This window comes from Nicotiana sylvestris, chromosome 5 (assembly GCF_000393655.2).
Source record: "Nicotiana sylvestris chromosome 5, ASM39365v2, whole genome shotgun sequence".
Taxonomy (NCBI): Eukaryota; Viridiplantae; Streptophyta; class Magnoliopsida; order Solanales; family Solanaceae; genus Nicotiana; species Nicotiana sylvestris.
In genome coordinates this window covers 83,237,765-83,259,098 of record NC_091061.1, presented here as the reverse complement: position 1 = coordinate 83,259,098, position 21,334 = coordinate 83,237,765, and the positions used below count along the sequence as shown (strand labels likewise).

The following is a 21,334-nucleotide window of genomic DNA, read 5'->3' as shown; positions in this document are numbered from 1 at the left end:
GTTTAATCAACAATTCAACTAGCCTCTTCAGATTACTAAGTAGAATTAATGAATTCAACCAACAAAATATAATGCAAAGATATCACAAGTTATGCCTCTCTCAATTACATGAACTAGTGAATATAGATGCAACGATTAAAACATCCAAAATAATTTAATAAATAAAAACTAGAGTTAATTATACACAAACAAGTATCAATACACCAAATTCATCAAACCCTAAAGAGAACTACTCCATAGTCATGGAGTTATTCATCACAAATATGTTTAAAGTAAAGAAAAACATAAAATGATCCAAACTCGTGTCTTGAGTGAGGATTGAATAATAAATTCCTTGTGATTTTGCTTTTCCAACTCCTCCTTAGCCTCCTTAAGTCTTAGATGTGTCAAAACCCCCAAAAATAACGTTTACATGTATTTATACTAAGTAGGGTTGGGCCCAAACGAAACCACCTTCTCCTAGTTAAAACTGGATTGTTACTCTGTAAAGAATGCACATGCACGCCACATAGGGTGACACACTACGTGGTGTGCTAGTGGAGCTTATCAAGGAGTGTGAAATTTCAAGGCATCAACAAAATGAACAGCCGTGGTGCCCCACGTGCCGCTCCACGCGCCGCGGCTGTGAAGAATTCCCAAAGTACAGATTTTTCTTGACGTTTTTGTTATCCAGACGTGGTTCTCAATCCCCGAACGCAATCTCGGCTTAATCCTTTGGGATTTTACTCAGACTTCAAATCTCTAAATAGCTGAATTAACTCCATAACATCTACATCACTCGGAATCACTCCTACAAGACATAAAACACACAATTAGTGCAAAATACTATAGATTAAAACTCAAACTCAATTAAAGTGTACTAAATTAAAGTGTGATAAACGACTAAAACACGATATTATAACTTACCATCAACACCGCACACTTAAATCATTTCTCGTCCTCGAGCAATCAAACTACACTTTATATAGGCACGACCTTTTTAACCAACTCTCCGAACTTATTACACCAAGAATATTTAAAATAGACTAAGCACAATAGTGTAATATCTTTACCTCAAGATTTGACTCACAAACACCACGCATTATTTATAACTCACACACTTACTCAAATACAGAGGTCAATGACATTACCTTTCCTTCATGAATCAAGTGCCCTCACACAACAATTGAGAGTAGTTCCACACACAATAAAGTTAACAACAATTAGGAACTCAAGATAGAATGAATTCACTCACTCTTAGAAACAATATTCATATGCCACAAAAGATGAACCATAGGCTTGCCAATAGTGTACTACTATACTAATCGAGCTCATTCAGTCAAGGATTAAGTAGGACATTAATTGGTTGTAATGTAGGCTGCAGGAAGGGTAGGATACATTTAGATATAAGAGTGACTACACCTCCCTAAGTACTTTAATACATATACTTTAACATTTACCTTTAAAACCCCACACTTATGTAAAATCATAACTCCACCTTCACATCAATATACATCAATTCCCAAATTATTTAAGCATAATTACATAAAGAGTTACCACTTATCAATGAATATTTTTCACCACAATACAACTATTTTTTTTCAATTCAAGTGGCTCTCACTTTTTTAAAACAGTGCACCTTTCTCCTTATTTCATTAGTTCTACTCCAAAACCAAACCAACCACCCCACACTTCAACTCTTACAAAGTTCATAACAATTTCAAGTGCTCATGAGAGGTACAAAGTTCAAATAGATGGTCAATTCAAGCAAATGGGTAGGGCTTGTAATGTGGTTGCCAAAGAAATAGGATTACATGCTCAAAGGGGTTAACTACGATATATAACAATTAGGTGGGTAAAAGCATATAACTGACTCAACAAAGAAATGTCTGTATCACTTTCAAGACTGAGTAAAACTACTATTTCACTTTAGAAACACACGGGGAAAGTTCTAGACATCAAATGCAATGCATAGAATAACACAAAACCTCACACACACCTGGCACATAACTTACTCAGGATTGGACTCATCAAGACACTCTGGTCAAAACAATTAAGCAAAGTTAAGATCGTACAATTTGAGGTACTTATACAAGAGCAAAAAACTGATCCTAAGCGTCACAAATAAAGCACTCACCATTCTCTAAGCATAACAAAGTCAAGAGATATTGCTTCAATTCAACTCATAGCACAAGGTTTCCTACTCTTAACAAAATAAAAACTAACTACACCCGGTTCAAACAACCCTTGGAAAAGAACTGTGGCACAAAAAAAACCAAGGGGGAATTAGTACACTACCTACAAAAAAAATCTTTTTGTCTTTTTTATTTCTACTTTAATATCTCACGAAACCTGTCGAATGATATCCATCATTGGGAAAAATCAAAAAATTTAAATGTTTTATGTTTTTCCAATATTTTCTATCTCTAACTACTAAAACGAACTAAACTAACAAAAGTAAAACTAAACTGACAGACATACATACAATATACAAATATCCCTCACCCCACACTTTAAGTTGTCGCATGTCCCCATGACATACAATTAAAAAACATAAGGTAGAGAAAACTTTCCTGAATATCTAGTCGGGGTCTTAGTCGAAGTCAGAATCCATTCCACGCACCCGAACTAGTGCACACATCCACGTAGACAGCTTCTTCTCAGCCATCTTAGGATACACCCCACACTTATCTTTCTCAATCACTGCAACATTTTCTTTCACGCACTTCACCTTCCACTCAACACTTGCTTCTCCTTTTTTACCCCTATTTCTTCATCCATCTTGAAAGTTACAGTCTCCTCACCCACTCTCAGCATGAGCTTCTTCTCATGTATATATAAAATTGCTCTACCCGTTGCTAAGAAGGGTCTTCCTAGGATGAGGGGTATCTCCTTGTTCTCCTCCATGTTCACCACTATAAAATCTACAGGAAATACAAACTTATCCACTCGTACTAAGACATCTTCAACTATCCCCTCAGATATTATCTTTGTTTGATCTGCCAGTTGCAATATCGGTGCAGACCTTATCTCTCCAGTCTCAGTCTCCAATTTTTTGTAAATAGACAAAGGTATTAGATTAATTGACGCACCAGAATCACATAAAGATTTATCAAATTTAAGAGTGCCTAAAGAGAAATGTATGGTAAAACTCCATGGGTCTCCACACTTTTGTGGGAGTTTGTTTTGCAAGATTGCACTGCAATGCTCTGTGAGCTTGACCACAGAGCATTTTTTGTAAGGACCAGCCTCTATCTCTTTTTTGTAAAGATCTCCTTCATGAATTTTGCATAAGCTGGCATTTGTGAGAGAACTTCTGTGATTGACAAATTTACATTAACCTGTCTCAGCATATCTAGAAATCTCTCAAACTGCTTGTCCAGCTTTTCTCTATAGAGCTTTTGTGGGAAAGGTAGAGCAGGCATATGCTCGCTCACATCTTGTTCCTCCCTTCTTGAAGTCTCTTCCTTCTTCTTTTTGTCAGCTCCCTTCTTGCCTTTCTTTTTCTTATCATCTTCAATTTTTAGCTCATTCCCACTTACTTTTTCAGGTATCACCTCTTTTTGAACTAGAGTGGGATCCTTCAACACTTGCCCTTTTCTCAAGGTCACAAAATTTACCTTTTCTTTGGGATTCTTCTGAGTATCAGCTGACAGAGTAATTGGGATTCTCTCAAATAATATAGTTGCAATTTGTCCCACTTGTCTCTCCAAGCTTCGCAAACTCGTGCAAAGTTCTTTGATAGCTGCACCATGAACATCTAATCTCTCATCGGTTTTGACAATAAATGATTTCATTAGATCTTCTAACCCATATTGATTTGATTGTTAAGGCTGAAACTGCTACCTCTGTTGATTTTGGAATCATGGAGCTCCTTGTCCTTGAAATCTGGGGTTATTTTGCTGCCATGAATTTGCAGTAACCCCAGGTGAACTCCATGAACTTCAATGCAATAGGCCAAAGCACCCTAGTTTTTCATTCATGAAGGGAGGATCTAATCTCTCATCGGTCATGGAATTTTTATGATTTGGTTAGCTCCGTTAGGTAATTTGAGACTTAGGAGCGTGATTGGAATGCATTTTGGAAGTCCGTGGAAGGTTTAGGCTTGAATTGGCGAAATTGAGATTTTGGCATTTTCCGGTTGATAGGTGAGATTTTGATATAGGGGTCGGAATGAAAATCCTGAAGTTGCAGTAGCTCTGTTGTGTCATTTGTGATGTGTGTGCAAAATTTCAGGTCATTCGGACGTGGTTTGGTTGGGTTTCTGATCAAAAGCGAAATTTGGAAGTTCTTGAAATTCTTAGGCTTGAATCCGATGTGATTTTGCTGTTTGATGTTGTTTTGAGCGTTCCGAAGGTTGGAACAAGTTTTAATAATGTTATGGGATATGTTGGCATGTTTGGTTGAGGTCTCGAGGGGCTTGGGTGAGTTTCAAGCGGTCAATCAGACAATTCTATGTTGTTTGGAGTTGCAGGTTTTGAGTTTCAGCTGTTGCACAGATTTCTCCTTCGCGATCGCATAGCGAGTCTCGCGATAGCGTAGGGATGTGATGAGGGTAGTTCAAGTTTCTCTTCTCGATCGTATAGCATGATTCGTGATCACGTGAGTTGGGCAAGTGGTACATCGCGTTCGCGTGGATCTATCCGCGTTCGCGTAGGTTTAAAATTCTGAGCATCGCATTCGTGTGGACCTCACCGCGTTCGCGTATAGTAAATTTGAGGGCCTAGTAGATTGTGCTTCACGATCCCGAAGGAAGTCGCAGAATAGCGATGAAGGATTTCAGGCCTGGGGCAGAATGTTTAAAAAGTGAGTTCGTGATTTTTGGTCTATTTTCTCCATTGTTGAGCAATATTTGGAGCTTTTGAGAAAGATTGAAGAGGGAATCGAAGGGAAACACTTGGAGGTAAGATTTTTGAACTCAATACTCGATCTTATGTTGATTCTTACTTGTTTAATCATGAAATATGTGTAAATTAAAGCCTAAAATTGGGAAATTAGGGCTTGACTTTGGAGAGTGTAAATTGGGAATTTGAAGGGGCAATTGAGGTCCAATTTTGATGTTCTCGGTATGTATAGACTCATAAGAGGACGAGGATTCTATTGATGTAACTTTTACTGGATTCTGAGACGTGGGGCCGGGGGCCGGGTTTGAACAATTTTAGGATTTTTGATGTAAATTGGATATTTTCGAGTGAGCTTTGTTCCCTTAGCATATTTTAATAGTTATGTACTGATCATGGCTAGATTTGGAGCATTCGGAGGTCAATTCTTGAGGGCAAAGGCATCACGGGCTAGAGTTTGGACTGGATCGAGGTAAGTAATTATTGTAAATGGTGTCTTGAGGGTTTGAAACCCCGGATTTCACATCGTTGTGCTACTTTGAGGTTACACACACGTTAGATGACGAGCGTGGAGTCGTGCACTATTGGGGATTGTGACTTGGTCCGTCCCATACGACTGTTAAGTCGCATAATCGATTTGAAATCTTATGATATTCCATATTTTAGAAATTGATATTATATTTTGGGTTGTATGCCATGTTTGGGGCCTTGTGCCGACCTGTTGAGACCCTTAGGGGCATTTTCACTATTTTTCCTCACTCTATTTGTTTTGAAAGTATATTCTCAGTCATGTTTTACTTGTTTATTGTTTAAATCTGGTTTTATCACTTTACTTCTGAAAGTGTGAAAACTGTTTGGGCTGAGTTCCCTATTTTACTGATGGTCTGAGTGATTGTGAGGTTGATGACTGAGATAGACCGTTGGTCTGATTGTGAGGGTATTGACTGAGATAGACTGAGGGTCTGATAGTGAGGTTAATGACTGAGAGATGTCGAGGGCCTTGTTGTGAGGATTATATATATATGGATCGGGCTGCACGCCGCAGCGATATAGCTCTTGGGCTGTAGGAGCCCCTCCGGGGTCTGCACACCCCTAGTGAGCACCGTCGACGAGATATATGGATCGGGCTGCATGCCACAGCGATATATGGATCGGGCTGCATGCCGCAGCGATATATGGATCGGGCTATATGGTACTTATTGAGTGTGAGTGTTGAGTGTGAGCGCTGATTGACAAGAGTTGATTCCCGAGTGACTGAGAGGCTTGCCCGAGGGGCTGTATACATATAAGAGTGATGCTTTTACCTAGGGGTTTGTTTTTATGAAATTTCTGTTTCCACTCCTCTTTATACTGAGCCTCTGTTGAAAATGTTGAACAAATGCTTTTAAATAACTTTCATTTAAGCTGGAGTTTTTATGAGATATTCGGTATTTAATCACTGATTTGACTTTATTATTTCCACTGAGATTTGTATGATATGAGGTGTTTATGATTCCTATTTTTCCCTAGGGGCTGTATACGAACTATGTTTTGCCCGAGGGGCCGATTATGATTTTCATCTCTTTTATTTTATATGGTATCGAACCCCTACTGAAACTGTTGGAAAGCATTTTTAAATGATTTTTACCAAAAGCTGAATTTTAAATGAGATGATTGACTCATATTCTGATTTGAAAGCCTGTTTTGCTTATTAAGTTTATCATAAATGTGGATTCATCGTTTCCTACTGCTCAGTCTTTATTTACTCTTATTACTTACTGAGTTGGAGTACTCACATTACTCCTTGCACCTCATGTGTAGATTCAGGTATTTCAGAACCCGATAGCGGGTGTTGATTCCTCAGAGGTGGAGTCGTCAGAGTTAGCAAGGTGGCTGCACGACGCTCACAGCACTGCTTTCCTTCCTCTAATTTTCATTACTGTATTTAGTACATTTTTTAGACTCTTGTTGTATTCAGACCTTGGTAGATGCTCATAACTAGTGACACCCCGATGTCGGGCTTGTGTAATTATTCTGCACTTTTCTTTTAAATTTTCATTATGAGATTATTGGTTTATAAATGGTATAAAAACAACTTTTATTGGAAAATGGTTGATTCGAGAGTTGTGTAGGCTGGCCTAGTTTCACGATAGGTGCCATCACAACCGGGTCGGTTTTGGGTCGTGACAAGTTGGTATCAGAGCCTAGGTTACATAGGTCTCGCAAGTTATGAGCAGGTTTAGTCCAGTCTCGCGGAGCGGTATAGAGACGTCTGTATTTATCCTCGGGAGGTTGCAAAACCTTTAGGAATAACTTCACATTCTTGAATTCTTATCATCTATCCTTACTTCAGCTTGAAAAGTAACTCTTTGAATTCCTTCCACGCGTTCGTATGCGCGCATGAGCACTCGGTATCAGATGTGCATCGATGGCTTATGATTCTCTAATCAAGGGGCTAGATGTGATCTCTGTGTGTTGATGTTGGGCCAGTCTGGAAGACTTGAGGCCGGATTTTTGCCTATAGCTTGAGCCTTGAGCTGTTGCTTTCTTGAGCACGTGATTCTAGATCTATATGTTCTGTTGTGTCCCTATTAAGGGGAGTAATGACTGGATAGCTACGTAATGAGTATGTTATGACTGCGAGGTGTATTCATATAGTTTGGAAACGACGAGAAGGGTCTGCTGGAGGATACAAGAACTATTAGGTACTTGATTTTCATCTCAATTTAAGGTATAGCCCCGAGTTATGGGTGGGTGAAGAATATTTTCATGTGTTCTAGTTGGGAGTGAAGTAAATTTCATGTCACTGTATGAGTTCAGACTCAGGAAGATTAAGTGACTGTGTAATGTTTATGACGGTAAAAGGTATACAAAAATGTTAGTTTGAGGCAAAGCAGGTGGGGTTATCTCCCGCGGAGTGTTCTAAAGTTGTGTGATCCTTATGTTGTCTGTTAGAAGATCTCATTTACAAGTAAATTATATGTGTTGGAATTTAAATTTGGATCGCTTAAGAGAGTGGGGTTCAACTGCTATGAGAGTGAATGCGAAATTTGCATAAGATTTAAAGTACCAGGTGGTATGTGCTTCACGAGTGTATGAAGGGTTGAGTTTAAATCTCACTATGGTATTATGGCAGCAATATAGTATATGTGTTACGAGTTATTGTGTGTGTTTTGGTCTATGGCTTCGAGCCAAGTAGGGGAGTCTGCTATTGATTAGTTGATTGCGCGGTTATGTGCTATGTTGGTTCCAGTTTGAGGCGTACTGGTGAATCAGTTATGGCCTATGGAGATTGAGACCGAGGATGGATCGAGTAAAGGAAATTTTTTGACAAAGGTTGTAGTATGCTTCATAGGTGTTTGAGAATCACAGAATGTTTTGAGTTGTTATTGGTAAAGGATGCTCGGTGCATAGAGCAGGAAGTTGCTTGGTTGTATCGGGATGAGGTTGCATTCTGCAGTGTCTGAAGTGCTAATGAGGCACATGTTGTTCGGTTCTTTTGATTGGGCTAATTGAAGTTTGAGTAGAGTGGATGACTCTTGAGAATGGTTCTTATGTGTTTAAGATTTTTCATTTAACAATTGGGTATTTTCAAGTTGTATATGTGACTAGAAACTGAGTTTTCATTGGAAGATGTCATGACTTGTGATATTTTCTATATTAATTATGGGATTCTATGTATCAGTATCAGGAAGGTAAAGCTAACAGATTTAGATTCGCAAGAAGTCTCTTCAGAGTGAAGTATTCTGAATGTGGTGCTTTTGGGAATATTTAAGAGCGTATTCAGTGGCTTATGAGTCTTAGATGGTGTAGTTTTGTGCTTGGGTCTCGTATGGTGAGTCTGGGTTGAGGAATTGTGGGGTTGTAGCAAGAAGAAATGTCAAGCTGACGATAGATCAGAAGGAAACTCAGATAGATGGGATAGCTTGGTAGTAGGCCGGCTCGGTAGGGGAAAAGATATGATGAGTTCTCTGGGTACTTATGAGGTATTGGGTTTCTACAGGTGTTTCGCGACAATTCTCTTAGGTTTAGTGACATGCGTAGCTCGGTTGAGTTAGAAGGATTCAGTCCTGACGATTTAGTGTTGTGCAAATGGAATTCAGAGAGCTTTAAATGGTTTCCACCACAGTTAGAGAGGTATATTTTTCCTATTAGCACGAGGAGCATGTGATGTATAGTGATTTTCTTCTAGATGGGATCAATGGGAAATTCTTGGCTAGTTTTGTAAGTAGTTTCTTGTAGCTCGGAGTGGTTTGCAAAGTTCTCATAATTATCATTTGGGTGCTATAGTATATGAGGTATGTTATATGGGTTGAGGTTTGCATGTGTAAGTTCATGGTTCAGTTTTGAAAGAAAGGTCATAAATTCTTAAATAGCATAGGCAGCTGCAGGTGACTAGATAAATGAGATCACTGATTAGTGTGGCTTGATGAGGGTATACATTTTAGAAGGGGCGATGTATTTGAGTTATGGATGCTTTATTGGTATTGCGGCACTATCTTGTCTGATCGACTGATGATATTCGAGTTTCTTTGGTGGCACAGAAGAATTATGGGTGTATCCCTCATGAGATGATTGAGTATTAGAGGTGTATTGTATATTCGAGCGGTGAAATTGGGATTAGATATGGTAATTAGTGTGCTTTATGGACTTGGAGATCGAAAGTTCTCATAAACAAGTTAGTTTGTGGTTGTGGACGGTAAAGATGTGGGTAAGTTAGTCAGATAATAGTATGTGCTATGATTCAGTCATTGTGAACCTTTGGAGGGTTATTTATCTATTGTGGGTGACTAGAGTTGATGTGTGGATCAGTGGTAGACCTATATGGATGTGCATTCTGCATCGAGACGACTTTGTTGACTTCGAGTTGCTATTGGTGAAGGATGTGTTGATTCGGTTGTTATTGAGATATTAATGTTTTGAGGTGATCTATGGATTACTTTTCTGTGTTGCGAGACGTTATGATTTGTTGGTTATAGGCACAGATGATGCGGTTCCATTGGGGTTTCATAGTGGAATTCGAGCGAGAAGAGCACTAGGTATTGTTCGGTGGATGGCGTATCGGTTATGTCCTTTCGAGTTGTGTGGTGTTATGTAATTGCCTCGCGGTGGTTATGATGATTGCTTTGGTTTTAGACATCATATTGCACATGATTGTCGATTTTGAGTATAGTAACTTAAGGTGTCTCATGCGGACCAGTGTTTGGATGAGATCACACATTGGAGCGAAGCTATGTGGAAGTATGATCCTACGGGTTAGATTCGTATGTTCTATTTCTACAATATGTGGCGAGTTCTCATCCTTGTGTTGTGGTCGTATTAGTGAGCTTACGGTACAGCTCTTTCATTTGAGTCATTTTCATGATTTGAGTAAGTTCGGATTGTGGCTTATTGGTGCACAGATAACACAAGTCGTGGCTTTAGTCTGTATTGATTTGTCAATGTCACCATAATAGTTGCGTTGGATTAGATGAGATCGTCGGGATATAGAATGAGTACAATCATATTTGATTTCCGCATGTTGAAAGGATAATATCGAGGTCCAGCTCAGAAATTTGCTATAGTCTTTGACAAAGGAGAAGTGGCTTCATAAATGGTTGATATGAGAAAAACGGTTATGGATTACTGCGTGTTTCATTTATCGTTGGCAGTAAATGAAAGTTTTGGAATGAGACTTTAGTTGATAAGAGGTTTCCTATTGATATTCGGTTGTCGTGTGCAACTGCTGTGATTAAAAGTCATTGCTGCAAGCGTTTGAGTTATGTGGTATATCATGTAATCACACTGAGGTTGCGGGTATGGGTTATTACAGCTTGTTCGGGCTTAGTCAGAGTATAAATGTGAGATTCTGATCTTGTGGATGATTTCAGAAGTGGAAATGTGGTTCTAAGGTTCATGGGCTAGGTTGGACTGCGAAATTTCAGTTACATTGTGTTGTCGGACCTATACGAGATAGGGTGACATGGGATCACCCCCGGGTATGTACATGGTAAGGTTATTCAGCGAGTGGTTGGCTTTTGGAACAACTCTGGGCACGTTCGAGGACGAACGTATATTTAAGTGGGGGATGATGTAATGACTCGACCGGTCTTTTTGAGCTTTTGCACCTTTCTCGTCAATTCTCGGTCATGACTAGACCCGTGTGATGGATTATGACTTATGTAGATCATTAGTTTTGGTTTTCAGGGTAATCAGAATGTATTTGGAAGAACCGTTCTCAGTTTGCAGCTTGAAATTTGAAACGTTTGACCAAGATTGACTTATTGGTATATGATCTAGGATTGGAATTTTTAAGATTTGGTTAGCTCCGTTAGGTAATTTGGGACTTAGGAGCGTGATCGGAATGCATTTTGGAAGTCCGTGGAAGGTTTAGGCTTGAATTGGCAAAATTGAGATTTTGGCATTTTGCAGTTGAAAGGTAAGACTTTGATATAGGGGTCGAAATGGAATTCCGGAAGTTATAGTAGCTCCGTTGTGTCATTTGTGACGTGTTTGCAAAATTTTAGGTCATTCGGACGTGGTTTGGTTGGGTTTCTGATCAAAAGCGAAATTTGGAAATTCTTGAAATTCATAGGCTTGAATCCGATGTAATTTTGGTGTTTTGATGTTGTTTTGAGCGTTCCGAAGGTTGGAACAAGTTTGAATGATGTTATGGGATATGTTGTCATGTTTGATTGAGGTCCCGAGGGCCTCGGGTGAGTTTCAGGTGGTCAATCGGACCATTCCATGTTGTTTGGAGTTGCAGGTTTTGAGTTTCTGCTATTGCAGACTATTCCTTCGCGATCACGTAGGGAGTCTCGCATCGCGTAGGGCTGTGATGAGGACAGGTCAGGTTGTTCTTCGCGATCGCATAGCGTGAGTCGCGATCGCGAGAGTTGGGCAAGTGGTGCATCGCGTTCACGTGGATCTATCCGCGTTCGTGTAGGTTTAAAGTTTTGAGCATCGCGTTCATGTGGACCTCACTGCGTTCGCGTAGATTAAATTTGAGGGCCTGGTAGATTGTGCTTGCGATCACGAAGGAAGTCCCGCAATCGCGATGAAGGATTTCAGGTCTGGGGCAGAATGTTTAAAAAATGAGTTCATGATTTTTGGTTTATTTTCTTCATTATTGAGAGATTTTGTAGCTTTTGAGAAAGATTGAAGAGGGAATCGAAGGGAAACACTTGGAGGTAAGATTTTTGAACTCAATACTCGATCCTATGTTGATTCTTATTTGTTTAAGCATGAAATATGTGGAAATTAAAGCCTAAAATTAGGAAATTAGGGCTTGACTTTGGAGAGTGTAAATTGAGAATTTGAAGGGGCAATTGAGGTCCGATTTTGATGTTCTTGGTATGTATAGACTCGTGAGAGGACGAGGACTCTATTGATGTAACTTTTACCAGATTTCGAGAGGTGGGGCCGGGGGCCGGTTTGAACAATTTCAGGATTTTGATGTAAATTGGATATTTTCGAGTGGGCTTTGTTTCCTTAGCATATTTTAGTAGTTTTGTACTGATCATGGCTAGATTTGGAGCATTCGGAGGTCGATTCGTGAGGGCGAAGGCATCACGGGCTAGAGTTTGGACCGGATTGAGGTAAGTAATGATTGTTAATGCTGTCATGAGGATTTTAAACCCCGAAGTTCACATGGTTGTGCTACCTTGAGGTGACACACAAGCTAAATGACGAGCGTGGAGTCATGCACCGCTGGAGATTGTGACTTGGTCCGTCCTGTACGGCTGTTAAGTCGCGTAATTTATTTGAAATCTTATGATATTCCATATTTTATAGATTAATATTATATTTTGGGCTATATGCCATATTTGGGGCCTTGTACTGACCTGTTGAGATCCTTAGGGGCATTTTCACTATTTTTCCTCACTCTATTTGTTTTGAAAGCATATTCTCAGTTATGTTTTACCTGTTTATTGATTAAATCTAGTTTTATCACTTTACTTCTGAAAATGTGAAAACTGTTTGGGCTGAGTTCCCTATTTTACTAATGGTCTGAGTGATTGTGAGGTTGATGACTGAGATAGACCGAGGGTCTGATTGTGAGGGTACTTACTGAGATAGACCGAGAATCAGATAGTGAGGTTAATGACTGAGAGAGGCCTAGGGCCTAGTTGTGAGGATTATATATTTATGGATCGGGCTGCACGCCGCAGCAATATATATATATATATATATATATATATATATATGGATCGGGCTGCACGGCGCAATGATATAGCGCTTGGGCTGTAGGAGCCCCTCCAGAGTCTGCACACCCCCAGTGAGCACCGTCGACGAGATATATGGATCAGGCTGCACGTCGCAGCGTTATATGGATCGGGCTGCGTGCCGCAACGGTTACTATATGGTACTTATTGAGTGTGACTGCTGATTGATGAGAGTTGACTCTCGAGTGACTGAGAGGCTTGCCCGATGGGCTGTATACATATATATGTATATGGATCGGGCTACACGCCGCAGTGATATGTTGGATCGGGCTGTACGTCGCACCGATATAGCGCTTGGGCTGTAGGATCCCCTTCAAAGTTTGCACACCCTCCGTGAGCACCGTCGACAAGATATATGGATCGGGTTGCATGCCGCAACAATATATGGATCGGGTTGCGCACCGCAACAGTTACTATATCACATTAGCATTAGAGCATGGATCGGGCCAGAAGAGTGAAATTAGCGTTAGAGCATTTATCAAATCGAAATATCACATTCCGTGAAATGCCCCTAGCAACAATTAATGGTTCTAGAATGACTTCGAGGGTACGAAGGTCATATGTCATCATCCCAATTTCACTCTTCTGGCCCTTTTCCTTCTTCATTTTCTTTTCTAACACCGCTTGGTTTTTCATTTCTTTCCCCCTCTTTTCTTTCTGATTATCGCTCTCTTTTTTGTTTCTCTCATTTCTCACATGCACAATTTCATTTCTTTTTTTTTTCTTTGTTTTTTTGTTTTCAAAAGATGATTCGATCGAACCCTATGTAGGTTGCCTACATATCATGCCCCTCATGAATCAAATCACGCGTAGTTCTGGAAAAATAATGGACAAAATAAACTAAGAAACAAAAAATCTTTTTGGAATTTTCATTTAATAATCTTTTTTGGTTTTTCAAATACAAAATAGGAAGTACTATAACAAAAGACTCAAAAATCTTAACTAGACTGACAAACTCGATACTACTGTACAAGACTAATAATTAAAAGACAACATAAAATAGACTAAAAAAATAAAAAGTTTCCTCAAGCAACTCGTGCATGCAATGGCCTTGACTAGAATGGTCCTAGGATATTTGTCATGCTCAAACTCTAGCAAATTGATCCATACCTGAATGAGAAAAATAAGATCAAATAGAGTTAGCGGCTCAAGACACTATACGATGCCACAACACCTCCTATGGGACACATACAAGACGCGATTGGGCCATTTGTGAAAATTAACTTATGTGGCCAAGAGTGGATAGAAGTGTAGACTCAACAAGTTGACCCCATAGACATGGAAAATGCCTCACTAAGTCTTATATGGATTCAAATTCCCAATAATCACGGCCAAAAAAATTAATTTGCAGAAATGACCCATTTTGCAAAAATGGCCTATGTAGCCGAAAGTGACTAAAGATGCAAACTCAAAAAGGAAGGACCTTAAAGTAATATTACACCGATTTGTGGACTCAAGATCCTAAGACATGGGCAATTGAAACATTTTTGCGAAAATAATCCAATTTTGCAAGAATGGCCGATGTGGCCAAAAGTGGCTAGACATGCAAGATTTGGCTAAGACCCGTCGAAGCCAAGAACCTAAGACTTACTAGGAAGATCGGACCCTATGTGGACTGCCTACATATCCCACCCCAAAAGATAAGAATCAGGTATGCGTAGTTCGGGAAGATTGGATATGGGAGAAAAAAAATATTTTTTTGTCTTTTCGAAAAATGATGGAAAATGTAAAATCTTTTTTGTATTCTCTTTTTTTTTTTGGAAAAATGATGGAAAAGTGCAAAATCTTTTTGGATTTTTTTTTGAAATTTTTGGAAAATAATGGGAAAGTGTAAAATCTTTTTGGATTTTTCATTTTCATTTTTTTTCTTTTCTTTTTTTTTTGTTGAAAAAGTAGTGAAAAAAAATATAACTAGGCCCTACTTGCTTCGTCTTTCACCCTACTTTCCCAAACATCGGTCCGTCAAATGACCTTTTTACCCTCAAAGATGCAACATGTATCACATAGGGATGATTGAATGTCTTTTTAGGCCACAAGCCCATTTTGACAAAATTTGGATAGGCTTCCTACAAAGGGACACGGTACCTGGGACCGAGCCCTGCTAGGTCTAAATGACATGATGCAAATAAATATGACCTAAAGGCTGACCTGAGTTTGGTGTTCACTAACAAGGCAATTCGGGAGAGCGTATGGTCGATGGTGGATGCTCAAGCTTTCCACCCACTCCATACGTCTGACGCCCCCTCCCCCTCCTAAATTAAGGGTGACTCAACAAAGATTTCGTGCACGCGACGCGTACTCCGAGACTTGTTGCAGAAAGAAGACCCATGGTTATGCAAATGATGACAGTTTATAAAACAGTAACACATTAAGAAAAGCGATAAACAAATAACCAACAAAACAAGAAAATAAGACAAACAAAGCAAATAAAGAAAACAAACACCTCAACCGAATTTCCTAAAAGCCAACAAGATCAAGTACCAGCTCAAACTTACAACTCCCCAGCAGAGTCGCCAGAGATGTCACACCCCTTTTTTTACCAACCTCACTAACCCTCTTAAAAATATTAAAAGATTTAGTAAAGCTTGAAAAGGGTTTTCTAATTAGAACGTGACAAAAATTGTATTCAAAAGGAAAATAACTCAGAGTCGCCACCTGACTTTGATTTCGGTGTGCCAGGTCATCGTTTTTTTAAAAAAAAATGATCTTTCCTTTTAAAATATTTCAGACTCTAAAACCAAGTCCACACCAGATATTCGGGTAAGAGGGTTCATTTGACTCGGGGAGAAGGTGTTAGGCACTCCCCAATTCCCGTAACTAGTACGGTCGCTTACTTGATCAAGTTGGCTTTTAAAATATTTAAGTTGAGGTAAAAACACATAAAGAAAAAAAATAAACACGAAATAGGTTTGAGGTCGTCCCCACTTAATAAAAGAAAATAGCAAAAAGAAAAACAAAATAATTGCAAAAGTACTACAAGTTCGCTTTCGGCCTCTAATTACAGAATACTACGGGGCATTCCTCGGAATAAAATATATACAAATCCTTCGGGGCATTCCCCGGATAAATTTAACTAAGGGAACGACCTCTCGCCTCAAAACTTAACAAAATCCTAAAGTTTGCCTACCCAGGTGTGAGTGGCCTAATACATGCTACTAGCGATAAACGATAAATAAAAGTAAGAAACATTTCCAATTCAAATTGTCATTTACGTTTAAGCCCGAACCCTTCATTCAAATGCTATAAGAATTCAACAATGTTTACATAAAATATTCAACTCAAATAGACTTGGAACAAAATATGGAACGTCAATCACAAATTAGCAGTTAAAGCATGAAACTCAAGCAATCATAAATCACACACATGAGAGCTTAAAGAACAAAGTAAAGAGTTCACCTCAAGTGGAACCCAAACGGTGATCAAAATTGAATTGATGAAAGATCCCCTTGCAAGAGACAATATTGTGCAATCCGATAATAGCACTTCAAATTTACACCGGGACCGCGTATCTCGAGCGGAACCTCAGACTCTGACCTCGAGCAGATCTCGGAGTTTTAAATTCAACGGCCTCAATACACCTTTAAGGATTCTTACCTTGAAAACCATTAATATTGCAAAGACTAACTTATAAGGACCTATATCCCACCTTCTGTGCACCAGTATACCACACAAAAAATACCATTTCATTACTAAATAAAATAATCAAAATTGTTATTAAAGAACTTTTAACTTCATGCAAGTTTGGACATAAGCCAAGAATTGAGACTTTGACTAAAACACTTGATAGAAATTATATTAATTGCTGGATTTATCTTGGCATTTTTGTGTGAGTTCTATGGTGCCGGTTGGGTGTTTCAACGGCTGGGATTTTCTGGTTTTAACTTGGGAGGAAGCTGTTAGAGGAGTTCTGCTAGTTCTTAGGGGTGGTGGTTGAGAGGTGGGGCTATGACTGTGTGTGTGGCTGGTTCTTAGGGTGTTAGGTTTGTTCTTGTGTATGTTAAAGAAGAAGGAGAGACTAGGGTTTTTTCCATACCTCGGTTTTTGAAGAAGGGGTTTTGGAAGGGTTAAAGAAGAAGGGGTAATGGGCTAGGCCTTGTTGGGCTTTCAAATTGGTCTCAAAGATTAAAAATCAATAGCAAATTACTACTAGAATACTAGTAATTGACTTTAACTAACATAAAATTTATATTGATATGAAACCATCATTTTTCAAAAATTATATATTAAAATGAAAGCAGAGAAAAGTTAATTAGAATGATAGCAAACTTAGATTAATATTACTACAAAAGACTAATGGCCTTAACTTAAATACAAAGATAAAAAATTAAAAAATATTTTTGTATTTTCAAATTTTATGTTCTACTATTAGACTAAAAGTGAAAAATAAGCTAAATCCTATTAAAATAAAAATAAGTAAATATTTTTAAAAATACTACTTTTAAAAGTTGTGCGGGTCAAAAATTACGTGCTTTCAATTATATATGGTATTGAACCCCTATTGAAACTGTTGGAAAGCATTTTTAAATGATTTTTACCAAAAGCTAAATTTTAAATGAGACGATTGACTCGTATTCTGATTTGAAATCTTGTTGTTCTTATTGAGTTTATCATAAATGTGGATTCATCATTTCCTACTGCTCAGTCTTTATTTACTCTTATTACTTACTGGGTTTGAGTACTCACATTGCACCTCGTGTGCATATTCAGGTATTTCGGAACCCGGTAGCGAGTGTTGATTGCTCAGAGGCGGAGTCGTCGGAGTTAGCAAGGTGGCTGCACGACGATCACAGCACTGCTTTCCTTCCTCTCATTTTCATTACTGTTTTTAGTACATTTTTTTAGACTCTTGTTGTATTCAGACCTTGGTAGATGCTCCTGACTAGTGATACCCCGATGTCGGGCTTGTGTAATTTTTTCGCACTTTTCTTTTAAATTTTCATTATAAGATTATTGGTTTATAAATGGTATAAAAACAACTTTTATTGGAAAATGGTTGATTCAAGAGTTATGTCGGCTGGTCTAGTTTCACAATAGGCGCCATCACGACCGGGTCAGTTTTGGGTCATGACACTCAATGTTCTGCATGAGGCTAGTGTCAAACCATCCCAAAAGTCCCGGAGTTGCATCCAGAGTTCAATCCTGCTATGTTGACACTTTCGCACTATCTCCTTAAACCTTTCCCAAGCTTCAAACACAGTTTTAGTCTCGTTCTAGTAGAAGTTATGGATTTCTGTTCTAAACTTGCACGTCTTAGCTAAGGAGAAATATTTAGCAAGAAATTTTCTGGTCATCTCTTCCCATGTTCTAATTGATCCCTGGGGCAAGCTTCGAGGCCAGTGCTTGGCATTATCTTTGAGTGTGAACGGGAATGCCCTTAAAAAACTACATCTTGTGACACACCATTATATTGAAAGGTGTTCATAATCTCCTCAAAGTCCATAAGATGATTGTTTGGATCTTCGCTTGGCTTTCCTCTAAAGACACAACAGTTTTGAAGAGTTTTAAGCAACCCTTGCTTCAACTCAAAATTGTTGGTTGCAACTGGAAGAGGTCTCACACTTGATAAACCTTGGTTGTACACCGATCTAGCATAATCGTCAAGTGGTCTCCCTTGGCCGGTAGCTATGTTTCCGAACTGGTCTGTACCCAAAGGCTGATTATGTGCCATTCTTTGAGCCCTCTCTTTTTCATATGAAATTTCTGCATCTCTAATAGCTGCTTTCTCAACATCACGTGCAGCTTTTTCTCTTAGTTGGGCTGCCTCTCTCGTAGCCAAATCTTACATTATCATCATCTCCAGCCATATTTTCTTTGGTTGAGGATTGCCCAACCTTCTCTAAATTCTCAGGGAGATTTCTTTCCTTCCTCAACTATCACAATTGTTTCTCGATGTCTGGTTCGTATGGTTGCACTTCCTTCCTAGAAGATCGAGTCATACACCAATCTAACATATAGCCTGCGCACAGTCAAAAAACACCAAACGTAAAAAGAGAAAAATAAATAAAAAGAAAAATTCCTGAATTATCACTACAAACTATTTCAAACATTATTGATTGTCATTCCCCAGCAATGACGCCAAATTGACGAGCTTGAAACACACACTTAAATATGCTCGTTAGTCGAATATAGTATAATATAATATCGTATCCATAAGTATTGGGCTTTTACTCAGACTTCAAAGCTCTAAATAACTCGAATTATCTCCATAACATCTTCTACATCACTCGGAATCACTCCTGCAAGACATAGAACACACAATTAGTGCAAAATACTAGCGATTAAAACTCAAACTCAATTAAAATGAAGTAAACTAGAGTGTGATAAGTGACTAAAATACAATATTATAGCCTACCATCAGTATTCTGGGTATAATCAAATTAGAATTCACTTAAAAAATTAAGAAAAAAACTCGTTTATCCCAAAATGTGGCACATACTGCTATAATATGATGCCTTTCGGGCATAAGAATACAGGAGCCACTTACATAAGGCTTGTTAATAAAATGTTTGAACAACAAATTGGTAAAATAATAGAGGTATATATTGATTATATGTTAGTCAAACCTCTTAATGCAGGAGATCATTTGGCTCATCTACAAGAGATTTTGGATATTATGAGAAGTACAACATGGACCTCACTCCTGAAAAATTTTCTTTGAGAGTTGGTTCCGGAAAGTTCCTGGGGTTTTTGGTCTCTTAAAGAGGAATTGAAGTAATCCTTGATAAGATCAAAGCTATCGAGGATATCCCAGATCAATTGACAAGTGTGAAGGAGATTTATATCAAGATCCTCAAAGAAATGTCATCATTTCTATTCACTCTTGAAAAAGAAGAATGTTTTCGTGTGGAATCTTGAATGTTAGCAAGCATTGAAATATATAAAAAGGTACCTATCTTGTCCTCTATTGTTGTCAAAACCAAGGGAAGGTGATCAACTGTTAATTTATCTAGCAGTATCAGAGGTTGCAGTAAGTGTAGTTCTGAGCCGGGAAGAGGAAGGTACTCAATTTCTCATTTACTATGTTAGTAAAATTTTATCGGGAGCGGAGACACGTTATCCACACCTCGAAAAGTTATCCTTAGCTCTCATAGTCTTCTCTCGAAAGCTTAGGCCTTATTTTTAGTTCCACCCAATAGCCGTTGTGATGACTTTTTCCTTGGGGAACGTCCTTCATAAACCTAAATTGTTAGGTCGTTCGGCTAAATGAGCAGTAGAAATTAGTGAATTCGATATAGAATATAAACCTCAGACATATACCGAGTCATAAGTTTTGGCCAATTTCGTGGATGACTTTAGTCACGGACTGATACCTTTAACTACTAAAAAAACAGTACTGGTGCCAGAAATTGTATCAGGTGTTTGGAACTTGTTTACAGATGGAGCTTCGAATGTAAAAAGGTCCGATCTTGGGATAATGTTAATCACTCCTTCGGGAGAAATCTTGAGATAGGCTATTAGAACTGTACCATTAACTTACAATAAGTCCAAGTGCGAGGTTTTGGTTGCAGGACTTGAGTTAGCTCAGGGACTAGGCTCCAAGATAATTAAAATAAAGAGCGATTCTCAGTTGGTAGGAAACCAGGTATATGGTATTTTTCGACACCAAGGAATAGTGCATGCAACAACACTTGAATAAGGTTCAAGTACTGCTTTCCCGGTTCAAGGAATGGTCGATCATCCATATTCCAAGAGAAGAAAACATAGAGGTGGACATATTTGCCAATTTGGGGTCGTCCACGGAAATGAAGGGATCTAATCTCGGTATGGTAGTTCAATTGCTGCATTCGATATTAGACGTGGAGGGATATTATGAAGTTAACTCAATCAACCAAATTTGGGATTAGATAAATTAGTTTATAGAATATTTAAGACATGGGAAATTTGCCTGAATATCCAAAAGCATCTCGGATGCTTCGGACCAAAGTTGCTCGGTATTGCCTCTTTGATGGTCAATTATACAGGAGGTCTTTTCATGGACTATTGTCTCAGTATTTAGGGACATCGAATACTGATTATGTGATGAGAAAAGATAACAAAGGAGTATGTGGAAATCATTAGGTTTAGATTCTTTGGTTCTCAAATTAATAAGGGTTGGCTGTTATTGGTCCCAAATGGAATAAGGATCGAAGGCATTTGTAAAAAAATGTAATAAGTGTCAGTGTCATACACAGTTAGTGCATAAACCGATAGATTTTTTGTATTTTGTGGTGTCACTATGGCCATTCATGAAATGGGGGATGAACATAGTTGGTCCCATGCCATAAGGGGTCGGGCAGGTAAAATTTCTTTTGGTTCTAACTAACTATTTTACTAAATGGGCTGAAGTAGGTT

At 38.7% G+C, this 21,334-nt stretch overlaps 1 protein-coding gene across 1 annotated transcript; it reads right to left on the bottom strand.

Moving 5' to 3' along the window:
- Nucleotides 1-2,706: 2,706 nt before the first annotated feature.
- LOC104216234 (uncharacterized) lies at nucleotides 2,707-3,776 on the bottom strand. The gene is made up of 2 exons (XM_009766245.1): nucleotides 3,352-3,776; nucleotides 2,707-3,295 (listed from the first exon to the last, which is right to left on the bottom strand). The coding sequence occupies exons 1-2, from the start codon at nucleotides 3,774-3,776 to the stop codon at nucleotides 2,707-2,709; spliced, it is 1,014 nt and encodes a 337-aa protein (XP_009764547.1).
- Nucleotides 3,777-21,334: the final 17,558 nt, after the last annotated feature.